At 34.9% G+C, this 16,885-nt stretch overlaps 2 protein-coding genes across 3 annotated transcripts in view; both read left to right on the forward strand.

The window, feature by feature from the left end:
* The window catches only part of LOC127836239 (uncharacterized), a 13,234-nt gene extending 10,444 nt beyond the window's left edge, over positions 1 to 2,790 (forward strand). Inside the window, exon 3 of the mRNA XM_052362722.1 lies at positions 161 to 2,790. Within this exon, the coding sequence (XP_052218682.1) occupies positions 161 to 1,023 (863 nt within the window). The 3' untranslated portion in view covers positions 1,024 to 2,790. The remainder of the gene's footprint in view (positions 1 to 160) is intronic.
* The window catches only part of LOC127836235 (uncharacterized), a 478,549-nt gene that overhangs the window by 24,955 nt on the left and 436,709 nt on the right, over positions 1 to 16,885 (forward strand). The gene's annotated exons all lie outside the window — the stretch shown is intronic.

The following is a 16,885-nucleotide window of genomic DNA, read 5'->3' on the forward strand; positions in this document are numbered from 1 at the left end:
TACTACTTCTGCTAATACTTGTACAACTACAAATACTTTTATTACTACCACTACTTCCAATTCTGCCTATTCTAATACTGCAATGTATATACTTATGTGAGTTGAACTTCATTTCTGTTGCAGCTTTACAAATTATAAAAATATATATGGATGATTTCAGTTAACTCAAGTTCAGATAATTCAACATCCCAGTCAAGACCAGTCACCCTGAAGCTACTCATGTCCGTGGAATTATCAAAAACTGGCGATCATGAGAAAGAACCTTTCCTCAGTGGACTGGACTTCCTGCCGGACGGGAGACTGGTAGTCGTAGATATGAAGAACAAGAAATGCATGTTACTGACAGAGCGGCTTCAGAGACAAGGGACACCGTACACGTTCAAGTCACATCCACGTTGCGTTGTATGTTTGTCTCCGAGTGAAATAGCAGTTACATTAAATGTTAACACCATATGTCTCCTGTCTATTAATGTTAATAATGTCATCAGTTTGCACAAGGAAATCACCACATCATCCAATATTTTCTCTATATGCTGTAAGTCGCCAACAAACATGGTCGTTAGTACGTGCGATGAACACCGTCATGCTAGAATAATATCAGTGGACGGTGTGGAATCAGATCTTGATCTTGTGTTATTTCCTTTGAAGACTTATAAATCTGATCAGAGTAAGTGCACGTATGTCCAGTCTAAGAACACGTTAGTACTGACTGAAAGGTTCGCTGACACAGTGTACATGTACGACACCGTGAAGGGCACGTCTAGAGCAGTCACTGATAGGAACATACAGCAACCTCGTGGTGCTTGTGTAGGACCTGGTGACACAGTACTGGTGTGCAGTACGGCTAATAACTCCATCGTGCATCTGAGTGTTGATGTAGAGGTACTTGGTACATACCCAGTGGATATGTGGTACCCGTACAGCATATGTGCGTCTGAGGATGGCACTAGGCTGGCGGTGTCAAACAGCGCTGCAGGCGCCAAGAAACTTCAGTTGTACATGATATCACCAGCCATAAGTTAAATTACTAGTAAGATGTTATCCTTGTGACCATGCGTTCTAAACACCGATTAAATATTTACGTGTGTTTGGGGGGTGATGTGTAATCAACACAGAATATTTTTCCGAAATATTAGGATTGAAAAGTGTTTAAAATGCTTTTTATCGCTTATGATTTTCGAGCTGCTTATATATTGTGAATCAATTATTATATAACATTAGTTTTAACCCTTTCCCACTCAGAGGCAAAGTGAAAATGGCTATGTGAATACAGCATAAAACCAGAACAGCATGCGAGTAACTCGCAGTTTGTTCAGGTTTTATGCTGTTTGCTGCTCTTCAGTATCTAAGCGTTGATTATGTAGCCTTTAAAACTTGAATTTAGTAAGAAAGGTCTTCAATTAAATGTATCTTTCTAAGGGACTGCAAATGCATCAAAATACGTATCTAAGGGGTAAAGGGTTAATACATTAAAAATGAACTTAAAAAAATGTATCTAGAGCATTCTCTAATGAGAACATACAGCAACCTCGTGGTGCTTGTGTAGGACCTGGTGACACAGTACTGGTGTGCAGTACGGCTAATAACTCCATCGTGCATCTGAGTGTTGATGTAGAGGTACTGGTACATACCCAGTGGATATGTAGTATCCGTACAGCATATGTGTGTCTTAGGATGGCACTAGGCTGGCGGTGTCAAACAGCGCTGCAGGCGCCACAAAACTTCAGTTGTACAAGATATCACCAGCCATGAGTTAAATTACTAGTAAGATGTTATCCTTGTGACCATGCGTTCTAAACACCGATTAAATATTTACGTGTGTGTGTGTGAGAGGGGGGGGGGGGGCAGAATATTTGTCCGAAATATTATAATTATTTATGTATATATATATACAAGGACTTTTTTACTGTTATTTATAAGTAAGTGTGGTACAGAAAAAACCTATATTACAATAGTTATGTCTATGTTTATTTACTTTTACAACAAAATACGCTAAGATATTCAGTCGAATTAGACTTCTGCTTTTAAAACAAAAACATCCAATCTTTTCATGTTTTATGTTAAAATATATCATATATAATTGGTATGTTAAAAGGACGAACGAATTGGTTTGCGAACAGATATGATATGCATTATAATAAGTTAGTGTCAAGCATTATTTCTCGTTAAGATTTTCGTTATTCAATGATAATTAGTTAAGTAATCATGACATATACTTGGCGATGTAATTTAAATATTAATTTATAGTCGATACTCGTTCGTGCAAGAAACAGAAACAAGTCTAAATGTGAGTGTAAGATATAATCATGATACATTTCGTGCAATATCGTCAAAAAATATGTAAGGGAATATCCGCCAGTCCATTCCATGTTTCCAAATGACAATTACATATTGCTAAATGACAATGGCATTTTGCTTTATTTTATTTGTTACGAAATTCCTTGCGTCTTTATGCTTGTTTGTATCAGTTAGTGAACTATTGCTTGCATACTTCGTTTTAATCTTTGCTCGATGTATTCTTGCGAGTAAATGACAAATTAAGTATTTCTGTTTAAATGTTCATGTGGCTATCTTCTTGTTGCTGAACTATTATCAGTTCAATACTTAGTCAATAATACTTTATCTAATCAAATCGTACCTGGGTTAGTAAAATCGTATATTATTCAAATTATTATTTTTAATTGTTTTTTACATGTTTATCACCAATACGGCATAGAAATTCATGTATAACTAAAATAGAAAGCAATGTGAGAAAATAAGTTTGCACAGTAACCTCATTTACGAACATAAATTTCCGGAATTTAATGGTTTCTCTTTGATATTTCAAATGTTTATATTTCTGATACTGTTTTATACTATTATAAATATATGTTGACCATCTAACACCTATTTCTGTATACTGGGTACGAGATGACTTTGGATAGGTACCAGGTGACCAAAAACAGGTATAAGTTGACCAAATTGGGTTGACCACAGTACAGGTTGAACAGTTACCTAACAGGTGTCTTCAAGCAGACACATTTTGATAAAGACTTTAATGGTAGATCGATCTTGTTTGTCTTTGCATCTATAATGTGTAGCTCAGTGACCCAGTTAATGTTTACGGTTTGTAACTCGGGGGTCCTAAATTCGATCATCACATGCGGCGCTGATTGTTTTCATGGGAGTTTCCTTTGGCAAGACTGCAGAGCCCTAGCCTAGTACTGGTGAAACCAAGGAAGCATAAATAAGTTAATCTTTGCCTTAATGCTAATTAAATACATGGGCATAAACACCATACAAACAAACACATCAAGATGTTAGTAGATGTAGGATAATGGGGTGGGGATAAAGATTTCCCATAAAGATGTAACTTAGATGATCATAAGCAGATAAGATCATATATCTGTAAAACAGTATAGAATTTTAGATCAGCAAGTGTAATATCTGACTACGTAACATTTATTATATCTTGAATATATCGTTTTGCTACGTAATAGTGACTTTTTTTTGTAAATAAAAAAAAATATGTACATGAATACATTTGCAGTTATGAGCCAACAGCAAAGAGCAGGTGCTCTTTTAAGGCAGGCAGCAGATTTGTTGAATGTCAACACAAGTGACAGGAGTACACAATAAGCAAAGTTGTTTTATCTTTTATTTAGATCAGACATAAACGATGGCAATGAACTTAACCACGTATTGTTTAGTGTATCACACACTGGTAAATGTGGCGTGATACTCTGAAAGTAATGCAGTAAACAACCGTTCGAGGAAGTTATTTTTACTTCAATATCATGTAACACAAACAACCACAAGGAAGTTATGAATCAAGAATCAACAACAATAAGATTGTGATGTGTCTATTTCAAAGCCCTGCACGATAGAGATATAAACACGCAATCCAAACAATTTAATCTGAAATAGCATACCGAACAGAAACTAAACCAGCCTAACCCTGCGACCACAAGGCCGCTTTTATACAATTAAGCTGAAGCATGAGGAAGTAAAAATACATTCCTTCCGTCTGATATGTGTATAGCCACACTAATTGGTCATAAATCTACGTGAGAGGCTTGGAAAAATAAAAAGAAGTGTAAAAAAAGAGCAATATTTGAGTAACTTACCAGCGAATCTTTTATCAAGTAAAGATTGTGAATCATATAGAAACTGACCTTTACTGGATGAATTTTACGATATTGAGCACATCTAATTTTCGCTCTTATCCAATGTTTTATTAATATCGTCTCAATGCAAAACTCCACTAGCTGTTTATTTTATTACAGGCTCACTTATTATAAAATTGAATACCAACAAGTTTCTAATAACAGCTATAAGATATAATAAACGCAGATCGGACAAGTTAACATTACGCGACTATACAACAAAATGTGTAAACGTCATTACATTTTATTTTATTTTTTGACAATATTATTATCTGATCGTAGCCTATGATGAAATACCATTTTACCATAATGATACCTCTTTTTGAGAACACAAATGTATGATAAAACCTTATTGTAAATTTATGACACGTGTTTAAGACATAATAGCATTTGCTTTTGTTTGGATCGGAACGTAACACATGACAAAGCATTATTTTCACATATTGTTTTCATACTACCATATATTTTTGACATGTTTACCTTATTAAAGACCATCATGAAACTTTGTTTTAACATGAGAACACGTCTTTGAAATAGTAAAACATTACCGGTCAATGCAACTTAATCTTCTGCCAAGATCAAACGATATTTTAACAGAGCAATATAAACGTTTTCAAGACTAATCCCATGGATTACATGCAACATACTTTCTGTTTATGTAAAAGTTAATATTATAATGAATAATTTGCAATACAAAAGATTGTCAGTAACGAAAAGGGGCGGTCGGGTTATTGAAAACACACAACTCTTGTTATTTCAAGCCTAAGGTACGATCTCGAAAACACCTCACACATAGGGACTGCCGAATAATGTAACTTACTAACATGCTATTCACAAAGCGAGGAATGCCAGATGTTACTTGATAGCTTAGGACATCGCCGCCTCATTGTTAGGCCTTAATCCTACCCATTCAGTTTTTTGCTAGTAACGAACCGACAAGCGTCTTTTTTCTTTATAATATTTGGTCTCTTTTGCAAACGTTTGTAATTTGATACCAATATTATCGCGACCTTTTGTTGACGTGTGCTGACGAAAAACACATAAAACCGAAACATTTGGTATTTTCCGAAAATTATCCAACGCGTCCAGTGTTATAACTTTAATAATCACAAACTTTTTAAAGAAGAACAGACTTATATCAATTGGAATTTCTTCAGCTGTTTCATAACGAATCGTGATTAGATATAATTTAAAAAAAAACTAGTGTACAGCGTATATGAAATAAAGTTTATTATCTTAAAAAAGTTGTTTATTCGAACGTTGTAAATCTAACAATCTCTTGTTTGTTATAAATATGTATTGCATTATACAACGGGTTTGACTGCCTTCTTTCAAAGTGCCATACACATCGCAGTTTACGCGCAAACTAGAGAATACGGAAAACTACGAACAATTAAATATTTATACATAATTTGATAAAGGTACGATTATATGCGCTATTGCAATTGTTTGCTAATTTTTTCTCCAAATATAATTACGCAAAGATCAATCAGTAACAGTCTTAATCTATAGCTCTTTGAATATCGATCAACGAAATATGTATCTACTAACGCTCTAAATTGACTCTTAAGTGAATAATCCGAGGTGAACAACTCAACCATATGTGGCGTTAGCACCCGCTTAATGCTTGTTTAAAACTAAACGTGCAAAATCTCCATATCACTATTCCTGAATTAATAGAGATCAACAATCCGAGCAAGTGACCATGAATTTCTTTACGTTTAAAAATTAAAAACATATGGTGGTGCATCAATAAATAATCAAAAAAACCACATATAACACATTGAATTTACCACCTGGTTTTGAAATATATGTTTGCACCTGACTATGCACAATAAACATTTTATCGCCTTCTCTTAAGCCGGCCTGCTCTTAGTCAATGAATGCGGTTTCCTCAGCAAATGTAGTAAGTCTATCATTTACAATGTCTGATAATATTTACTTGCAAGTCGCATATTCACCGCATGAAATGTGCGTTATCAGTGTCAAACCACACATAAGTGTGAGAAGATAGAAATTATACTACGGGAGTGCAAATCATGTGTCCTCACATGCCTTAATATGAGTATATTTCTTCACCATCGAAATATATCGTATGTTAATAGTTGATTTACACGCAGTTTTCGTTCGACACATTTAAATCACAATTTCATAGCCGCGTCATGCGAAAATGGGTCTTATGCGTTTCGGCCAGCTTATCTTAAGCCCAACATGTGAATTTGCACAGTCTGGTCAGAGGCGATGCTGTTCGCTATAAAATCACTCAATCCGTTATGGACTCAAAATGTATCTCCTGACCAGACTGAGCGATGCGCAGGCTGAGTGGGCTATATATATGATGGGCGTGTATGGAATAAGACCCATTTCGCATGACGAGGGTCATTAATAATATCATAGCGAATTGTAAATGGCAGATTTAAGCACAATGCTTTTAGATACAATTTTGAATTCAAAATAGCAAACTTTTTAATAAGGGCAGCCTATCTAGGCGTTCGGGAACGATTTCCAGACGTGCTGACCGAGTACGGCAAACATTTGTGGTTGGATAATTCAACGAGTGTCCTCTTATCGTGACACTATACTATTTCGGTAATGTTTGTTATCTCCTCCTGAAAGCAAAACTGTGTTTATCGATAGTCAATTATATATTCCCCGGACGATTTAGTGAACGAGTACTGACCCTGAAATTCTTCGAGATGGATTTAAACGCGTAATTGTAACTGGGCCACAATTTGTGTCGTTTGAACATACATAGAGTAGTCCAGAATTCCTTACACTGAACAGTGCTACATCCTTTGCGCAGAGCACAGACACAGTGATGTAGCCAAAATTAAGAGGTTTTATCTCGAATCAGCCTATTAAATATTCATGCGTGTCTGCTGGCGTTATGTAAAAGTCATTTAAGGTGAAAAGCTGGGTAAAACAGCTATGCCGAAAAAGCGCATTAGTGCTCTATACCTATGTTTAGGTCAGAGTTGTTGACACCGTGTGAACTGCTAGGGTAACAAGTAATGCATTAACAACAAAGTACGGGTCAACAGGGCTGTCTTTAGGACTACATAATTCATGAGTAAAAAGTATTGCTCGCAGATTTTTTATTTTTTATTTTCATCAATTATCTTATTGTATATTATGAATTTGTATATGGTATCAAAAATCAAAAGTCTTGTACAGGGAATTTTCATCATGAAATTATATTTTTAGTGAGATAGGTATTCGTTTTCAACAATATTCATTTAATATGATGGTGAATGCAAATTGTCTTTATATTCAGTTCGCATTACCATTTTCATCATACTTTTTATGCTTTCAGAACGTCATAAAATGGCCATGGTGTTGTTATTTTGTCTTAGTTATCTCTATAAAATAAATAGGATGATAAAAAGTTTAACATATCTCGACCCGTCCGTTATGACACACTCTTTATAAATTTGAATGGCGTGTGTTCATTTCAAACTTGCGATTAATTTTGAAAAATGAGTTGCGTCTTAAATAATGCAATAGCGAACAACTTCAGCGACTTCAGCGCTTTGATTTAATACTGGTTCCCCTTTTTGCAACGTGTACTATTTATAACGGCGTGTGGTGTATAACCGAAGACTAATTTTAAATCAAAGACGCACTAGAAATATAGATCCACAAAGATATTAACAGCTAGTTAAATTCAGTAGCAACACAGCCAAATGCACACAGTAAACAAAGAACGCCGTTTCGTTTAGAATTAGAATTAATACAAATTCCAAAAGTTTAACTGCAGTTGGTGTTGTCAATAACACACACGAAGTAAAGATATATATGAAGTAATTATAAACTCAATCAATATGTGACATTTGGATGAAGTGCTAGCACAGCAAATGTAACTAGGCAAAATGCAACTGCCATGTATCAGAAAGCATATGACAGTAGATAAAATAAGATTGTCATTTAAGAGCATGAATATACTGGCGGAAATCCATTAAAGAATGTATGTCAGTAAGATAATGAAGGTAAATGTTGAAAATCCATATGCCTCGGAACAATTTTAGTATGTCAATACTAAGCACTTTTAAGCCATTTGACAGTTGTAGCATTTTGATTTTGTGGCAGTTGCAGGTCAGCATTCCATTTTTAGTTCTTCGCTTGCGAAGGACTAAGGTTATGAGTGTGCATTGCAAGTCAGTCTGCTCGTAAGTACGCTAGGAACGATAACCACCTTAGCTACGCTAGGAACATTAATCTGCCTGTTTATTCTCTAGCACTGGTACGCTGCAGACAGCAGTGTGTGTATGCAATTAGTATGTGTTTAACAGCTTGTGGGACGACATTGGCCAGTCTGTCATTGAAATCTGTACATATTGGCAGCTTTCAGGGAAAACGGGGCTTAATGCATGTCAAATTAGGGGTGTCCCAGATTAGCCAGTGCAGACTGATAAGCCTGTGCAATGCACACAAGCTAATCAAGGAGGACACTTTCTGATGTTATGGTGTTTTTCGTTTAAAGAGAGTCCCTGGTACTGGGATGAAAATAAATGCATATGCATTAAGCCCTGTTTTTTCCAAAATGAAGCTTAAATTATCTTTTCTATAAATGATTTGAAAAAAGAGGATAAAAGTGTTAATAACTTCAAAGAAATCTCGCTGACAATGCAAATCACTTTTAAATCAAATAAACAACCAATGAGTTCTACATTTTACCTTGTGGCATTTTTAGTAAATATCTTAAAGGGACCTTTTCACAGTTAGTCATTAAATGCTAAATATTGATAAATGTAAAAATTGGATCTTAAAAGCTTCATTAAAAAATAAGAATAAAATATAGAAACAAAACAGCTGGGCTCGAACCACTGACGCCTGGAATTAAAGTCCATCGTTTAGACCACTCGGACATCCGTGCTCATACAATGAGAGATGTATTTTATGCTTTATATAAGCAATCCTCGTTGTGTGAAAAAATATAACGACACAAACAGAACTCTCCAAATTATTAAATTAATTAATTTTGTCAATTTTCCAAAACGTGAAAAGGTCCCTTTAATGTCTGCAGACTTGCAAATTGAATACGTTAAACACACTGTCAGAATTTACATCATGAATAACTTACAGTTTAGTGGTTGCCTGTTAGCCTGGGGCCAATAGATTTAAGCCAAGGAAGTTCAATTTCAAAAGTTGTTTACAGTTGGGCTAAAAAGCAGGGCAATTTTTCAAAGCATGAACAACTCAATCCAATTAAACATACACTACAAATTGGCGACTGTGGATCAATTATGCCTATGAAATGATTCAATTCCGGCTCACAACAAGATATGATGCATTATTCCGGGAACCTCGATCTTTAAATATCAATAACAGTCAACAAACACTACAGGCGCCAGATTTGATTTTTGAATCGGTGATTTTTTTTCTGGAAACCACCATGGCAGACCAAATCCAGTTAAACAATTGGTAAGGAATGATTCATGTGTATGCAATTTACAACATATTTTGTTGATTACCCCATTAAGTGAGTGAAACAATAGTTACAGGAATTTATCACATCGTCTGTGGAGGTCTCTATAGGCTATAGGCATACACGCATGTACATGACTGTTATTGATATTTAAAGATCGAGGTTCCCGGCCTGCGCGCGGATTTCAATGAGCGAGCGGGGTGGCAGCGATTTAATTATGCATAATGAAGCACTTCCGTTGCTTCAGAAAATGGCGAGTGATTTACCTTGTTAATTTCTATGTACATAGTCGAACTTTTTTTAAGCAGACGTTTTGTCGGAATATTTTTATTGATTTAGTATGTGTTTGCATTATAATAAACTACGGGTAACTAAAAACAAAATAATAATACTAAAAAAAATAAAAAAATATAAACATTGACATCGAGCGCCTATTTATACTGCTACTAGTACTGCTACTGTTTCTTTGGTACAACTTATTATAATATATATACGGATAATTACAGTAAATTGCCGTTCAGATTATTTATTATCCCAGTCAAGTCCAGTCAACCTTAAGCTGCTTCTGTCCGTGGAATTATCAAAAACTGGCGATGATGAGAAAACACATTTCCTCAGTGGGCTAGACTTCCTTCCGGACGGGAGACTGGTAGCCGTTGATACATGGAACAAGAAATGTATGATATTGAATGAGCGGCTGCAGAGACAAGGGACACCGTACACTTTCAAGTCACATCCACGTTGCGTTGTATGTTTGACTCAGAGTGAAATAGCAGTGACATTGAGTAATAGAACACTATGTCTACTGTCTAGTAATATTGATAATGCCGTCAATCTGCATAGATAATTAAATATATCATCCAATATTTTCTCTGTTGTAAGTCGCAAACAAAACTGATGGTTAGCACGCACGATGAACTACGTCATGCACGAATGATATCAGTTGACGGCTTGGAATTAGATTTTGAGCACCTGGTGGTTCCTAAGAAGAATGACAAAATCTGATCAGAGTTAGTACACGTATGTCCAATCTAAGAACACGTTAGTACTGACTGACAGATGCGCTAGCACAGTGTAAAAGTACGACACCGCGAAGGGCACGTCTAGAGCAGTCACTTATGAGAATATACAGGGATCTGACAGTGTCTGTGTAGGGCCTTGTGACATATTGCTGGTATGCAGTCAGAATAACCACTCCATCGAGCACCTAAGTGTTGATGGGAACTTACTCGGTACTTACCCTGTTGATATGAGGTACCTCTTTAGCATATGTGTGTCTAAGGATGGCACTAGGCTGGCGGTGTCCAACAACGATAAGTGTACCAGGAAACTTCAGTTGTATAGTATATCACCGGATATGAATAAGGTTAACAGTAAGATGCTATCTATGATATCATTCTTTATAGAAACACTTTAAATAATAGCGTATGTTATTAAAATTGAATTGTGATGTTATCGGGTTTTATCTCTTTTGAATTATGGATGCTTATCTATTTCGAATGTCAAACAATTCCATTTATATTAATTCAAGTTTAAGAAATGACTAATACATATATTTGTATACATTTAAATAAATTGGGTATGTAATACTATTTCAATTTGCATATCAAGCACTTAACTTTGTTGTATCAACATTCAAAATGTCACTGTGCTCAGTATTATAGCGCAATAAAGTTTGATAAACGTATATTATATTTTGACTTAGATCAGTTCAACATAGAGAGGATACGTTAACTATGCATAGGTAATAAGATATTATTTTTGTGGAAAATATAATAACGTTTGCATTTTTGGGATTAATCTGTACATAATTCTTTGACATAGCGAATACAATACGTTCTGGTCGATTCAAGTGATCTGGCTCTTAAATGAATCTACCAAGAATTCGGCAGACAAGCGCAATAATACCCCTTTAAAAGAACACTATTAAAACAATCGTTTTGTATTGATAATAAAAAAATCGAAATTGGAACAATAATTAAGCCTTTCAAATGATTTTCATCAACTATTGGGCAAAGACGTGTGTCAAATAGCGTTTAAAGCAATGGAATGACATTTGTGGTGCAGTGGCAGCGAGTAAGTTTTTTCTCCAAGAGTTCCCGGGCCAATGGCAGGCATATTTTTTAAAATTATTATTTTCTTGCCATGATATTTATATATACTATTGTTATGGTTTGGACGTAAATGTATTTAATTACACGTTAAGAAATAAGAAAGTATGTGAACCTAAAATACACAAATAAACACGAATTTTCAAGTGTATTCGGTAAAATACATTCACGCGCCAGGAGTGGGTGACAACAGTGAGTTGATTGCGGTAATAAACTACGGTTAGCTCCCTTCTTGTTTCGATGTGTGTGCGCTCTTGACCATGTTAGGATTACGAACAACTATACTGTTAAAAAATAACCAATTACAAGCTATACATTCGTTATAACTATTTCGATTTTTACGCAGTTTTTGCTAATGGATCTGTAAGATTTCTTGAAATGTTCATATTTTAAATGTGTATGGACTAAGTCTGAAATATGCTGTAAAAAGGTCGTATGCAACGGTTCAAACTCGTTGTGAAAACACGCCAGAGGGTGCACAGTAAGCAACGAAGACGAAGATACATGACAGATAACATGTAAGTTTCACTCCTGAAATGCCCCAACAATATGCAACCAACGACGTTCATTTGATATGTTTATCGAACGCCCAGTCCCATGTGTTAAAGATAAAGGTGTTGCTTATTTATTACACCCACGGCGCTTGTATAAACACTTATAATAATTTTAACATGTTCAATTTCGAATTAGCACTTGTTGTTGAATAATATAATCTATGATTTTCTACGAAATATAAGTGTTGATGTATGCATGATCAGATCATAAAGTATAACATAAAATATACATAAATCGTGAATAACTATGGGGCACATGCAAAAAATAGCAGAATAGAACAGTACTTTGTTCGTTTTCACAGGTAACAAAACAATAATGTTTTGTAATAACATGTGTGCTTATTTACAAGAGAATTACACAAATATAAAACAAACAGTAGTATAAAAGAAAAATCATAGTAAATCATGTGGGACAGTGATTGTTATATGAAAATTCTCCAGTAGAGAATCAGTAACATAGTGGTTATTTAAGCAATATATTGTCTAGAAAGAATCGATAATTGAAGTTTGGAACCAGTAGGTGTTAAATGATTAATAGTTAAGGACTTAATACGCTCCAATTACAATAGTAGAATTAATGAATAACAACAACAACAACATTAATTATAAAAATACTTCTAATAATAATAAAATCAGCAACAACAACGATAGTGATAATAATAATGATAACAATAATGATGATACTTATAATGATGATAATAGTAATCATGGTGATGATCAAGAGGTCGAACACGGTCCCTGGATGACTACGATAATGATGATGATGAGGAGGAGGAGGAGGATGTTGATGATGTTGATGATGAGGATGATGATGATGGTGATGATGATGATGATGATGATGATGATGATGATGATGATGATGATGATGATGATGATGATGATGATGATGATGATGATAATGATGATGATGATGATGATGATGGTGATGATGATGATGATGATGGTGATAGTGATGGTGATGGTGATGATAGTGATGATGATGAAATGATGGTGATGATGATGATGATGATGTTGATGATGTTGATGATGACTTTTATTATGATGATGAGGAGGAAGAGGAGGAAGAGGATGATGGTGATGTGATGATGATGATGATGATGGTGATGATGATGATGATGATAGTGATGATGATGATGATGATGATGATGATGATGATGATGATGATGATGATGATGATGATGATGATGATGATGATGATGATGTTGTTAACGTTCGATTAGTGTACATAAAGCAATATTTTATCCGTGCGCTTGGTGTTTTCTCTAGTTGGAAGTTTTATTTAAAATGAATTAATAACGATTTTAAACACTAAGCATTTTTTTTATATAAGGCAAGCCTCGCCGTTATACTTTTAAGCCTTGCCTGATATATTACAAAAAGATCAGGCAGTAATCTGTTATTTTCTATCTCTACTTTCTGACAATTTGATATCATTATGAAATTTTATATTTAGCATTTTATAGTGGTTCGGGCAAGTGCTTAAAACAGGCATTTAGAACACATTCTCATATTTCTAGTAGGTTTTATTTACAAAAAGCAATGAGATATAAACTCAAGACTTATAATTCTCGGCGTACTGATTTGTTTTGATTGTCTCGTGTACGTGGTATAGTAAGTGATTGTTATTAGTAAAATTTACTTGTGCTCTGATAGTTCTCAAAGCAAAATTTCGACGGATGTATGTTTTTCCGTGTTTATATCTCTTAAGGTCACACAATAACGATGTGCTCGGGCGGTCTTTGGTGCTCGCCCTGTGTAAGTAGCTCTGCGCACAGCGTCGTGCGTCTACGATCTTGAAAAAAGACATCATATCCTCCATCGCAAGCAACATTTCAATAAAAGAAGAATTATCAGTCAGTGCTGTTGTACAAACATTATTTCAATTGTTCCAGTCTGTTGCAAACGTTAGTCGCTCTATTAATATAATGTTTTCATACTTTTAAAATTACACACGACACCTCCTAAACTGTTCATTGTAAATTGACAAATATTAATTTTCCTTTTTATCATTTATAACAAAGGCTCTGCTCCAATTTAACTGAAGGGTAAAATCTTAAAAACTTACAGAGTCATATTCTCCTGAACTACCAGACCTGGGTCCGTATTCAAAAACCCATTCTTTGACTTAAGTCTAAGAATAAATAATATTCTTTAAATTGATATATTCAATAACTGCTAAAAATGTTGAGTCGAACTTGTCATTGAACAACTCCATCTATATACTCCTTATGTAGAACATTTTGTTAATGATATACATAATCACCAGTGGAGGTCTGTATATATTCAAACACTGATCGCATTTTTTTTTTGGTTCCAAGTCTATTTTTTTATTCTTAAGTATAAGACTGGTGAATACGGGCCATGGGCAACAATTCGCTATGCTTTATTCTTACGTAAATAGTGTGCACGATCACGTTACTTTGTGGGAACAGGTAAGTGGGGAGTTTTTCGAATAAACAAAAAAAGTTTTCTTAAGAATTCCAACTAGTGCATGAAAGACAGATTTGTATGCTGCTTATGCCAATGTGAAATACATCAGACTTACTTTATTTAATAAGAATGTGTTCTTGTTAAAAACTTCTATGTGTATGGCATTCATTTATACGGTTATGCTTCACGCAACGTGAAATTGGGTCACCGATTTCAGACGTATTGAAGGATTTATTCTTATACCTTAAGATATCGGCACAAACTGCAAGAAAAGCTGCCTTGTATGCACTAAAAAAATCAAATAATTATCAATATCTTGAGATATTTGTAAAAATAAAGTCTTAACGGTATGATAATATTCTAAACAGCCGGTGTGTAAACCCCTGAAAACTCCTTTGATTCTGCTCCCAGGTAAAGAATTGTTGATGAATAGTGGTCCTGTTTTTGAAATGAATATCAAAGCCATTCATATACACGTGCACAAACATACATGTGAGTTGTTTACATTTGGTGAATCGAACATATTTTTTCATAGATCTATGAAGACGCACCTATATGTAACTGCATAGTAATGGGCTGCCACATGCTGTATGTTTGTATATTTCGTTCTACGAAGTACGTTGTTAGAGCCGTCTCTAATACCCAAATTGTATGTTCTTATGGTTGCAATCTCTAATAATTCTAGTGAAATTGAAAATATTCCTATTGAGATGATTGAGAGTAGAAATATGACTGCAATATATTGATATATACAGAAAATAATAGGTTAGTGTTGATTATAGATCAGGTTTATCATGCGAGGCTTTGAAAACAAAAAGCACGAGCCTGGGCGAGTGCTTTTTCGTTTTCGTGCCGAGCATGATAAACCTGATCTATAATCAACACTAACCTTTTATTCTATTTATCCCACTTTTTATTCAGTAAACTATTTTTATTTAAACAAAATTAGTTTTCATGAGTGTTTGTCGTACTTTGATAATGACTGTAGTGTAACCAAGGTCAGTGTATTACTCCGCGTTCCAAAACTAACCGCTGATCAAATGATCATATTTTTTTAAATCAGAATATCGTTCTGTAACAAAGAGTCGAGCGTTATTAATTACAATTTTTATCATATTGAATTGCAAATCTTAAAGTTTTGTAATATCAATATGACATTAAGTTGTTATATACAAGGAACTACATTTGTTTACAACGTAGCCTAACACCACACACAATTCACTTTCGATATCAAACTATCAACTCGATCACGATGTGCGAAATATTTGCTTCTTTGTTATAATCTGTGGTTATTTCGTGACGAAGTAACAAAGATAACTCGGATTTAAGCTAATTATATACATTAACAATTTGAATGTGGAAAGTGGCACCAAAGAATTGTGAGGCAAAGTTGTTCGAACTAGAGAAAGACATTCGCTGGTGTCGTGATGAAGTGACTGGGTTCGGCGAACATCAAGAACTAATTGTCCGACGGTAGAAAGTGGTTGTCTAGGCTGCATTTCGGCCATATTTTCAGTGCATGAAGGTGAACAAGAAAAAAACTGTTGGATTGTTACTGGACTGAGCAAGAATGTTTGAAAACTTTTGCTGCTGTTCAACAGATATTTTGGAATAATTGGTTATGGACTGGACATTTTTGTGCCCTGTTATGGCCATGGTTTCAGTGGGTGGAATGTTTGCATTTCGAAGTTTTTGGACCAGGAATTTGTGAACTGTGTGGTTCGTTATTCTCTTGTGCTCGGGAAAGACGGCGTCTTTTGTCATGGCCTTCAGCATCTGACCTAGCTTGTTGACACCCGATTGTTTACGCATGAAACACTGGGATAATTGCAGTGTCATTTGTGCGTATTGCCAGGTAGAAAGGGTGTTTACTTGAAGAAAAATCAGACACATATCAAAGTACAGCTTGTAAATTAACACAGGATTTCTTGGTCCAGACGATTGTTTTCTACGGTCAACTGGGAGCAACTCGAACTGACTTCTTCAAAGGGGAGCAACAACAACAGAACATATTTGCATCATAGTGTTAAATTTACCTAATACTAGAGGTTTAATGACAATTAATGACAACAAACACGTTTTTTTACCACTTTTCTTTGTTTTAAGGTCATTAAGATTGACAAACATTTGAGATTGTTTTTATTATTGATGCACTTGACAAATAAAGGTGACGAGGTGCGTGGGAAAAAGTAGTCCCGGTTCGGCAGTTGATGACGTCAT

The sequence above is a fragment of the Dreissena polymorpha genome, chromosome 6, assembly GCF_020536995.1.
Source record: "Dreissena polymorpha isolate Duluth1 chromosome 6, UMN_Dpol_1.0, whole genome shotgun sequence".
Lineage (NCBI taxonomy): Eukaryota > Metazoa > Mollusca > Bivalvia > Myida > Dreissenidae > Dreissena > Dreissena polymorpha.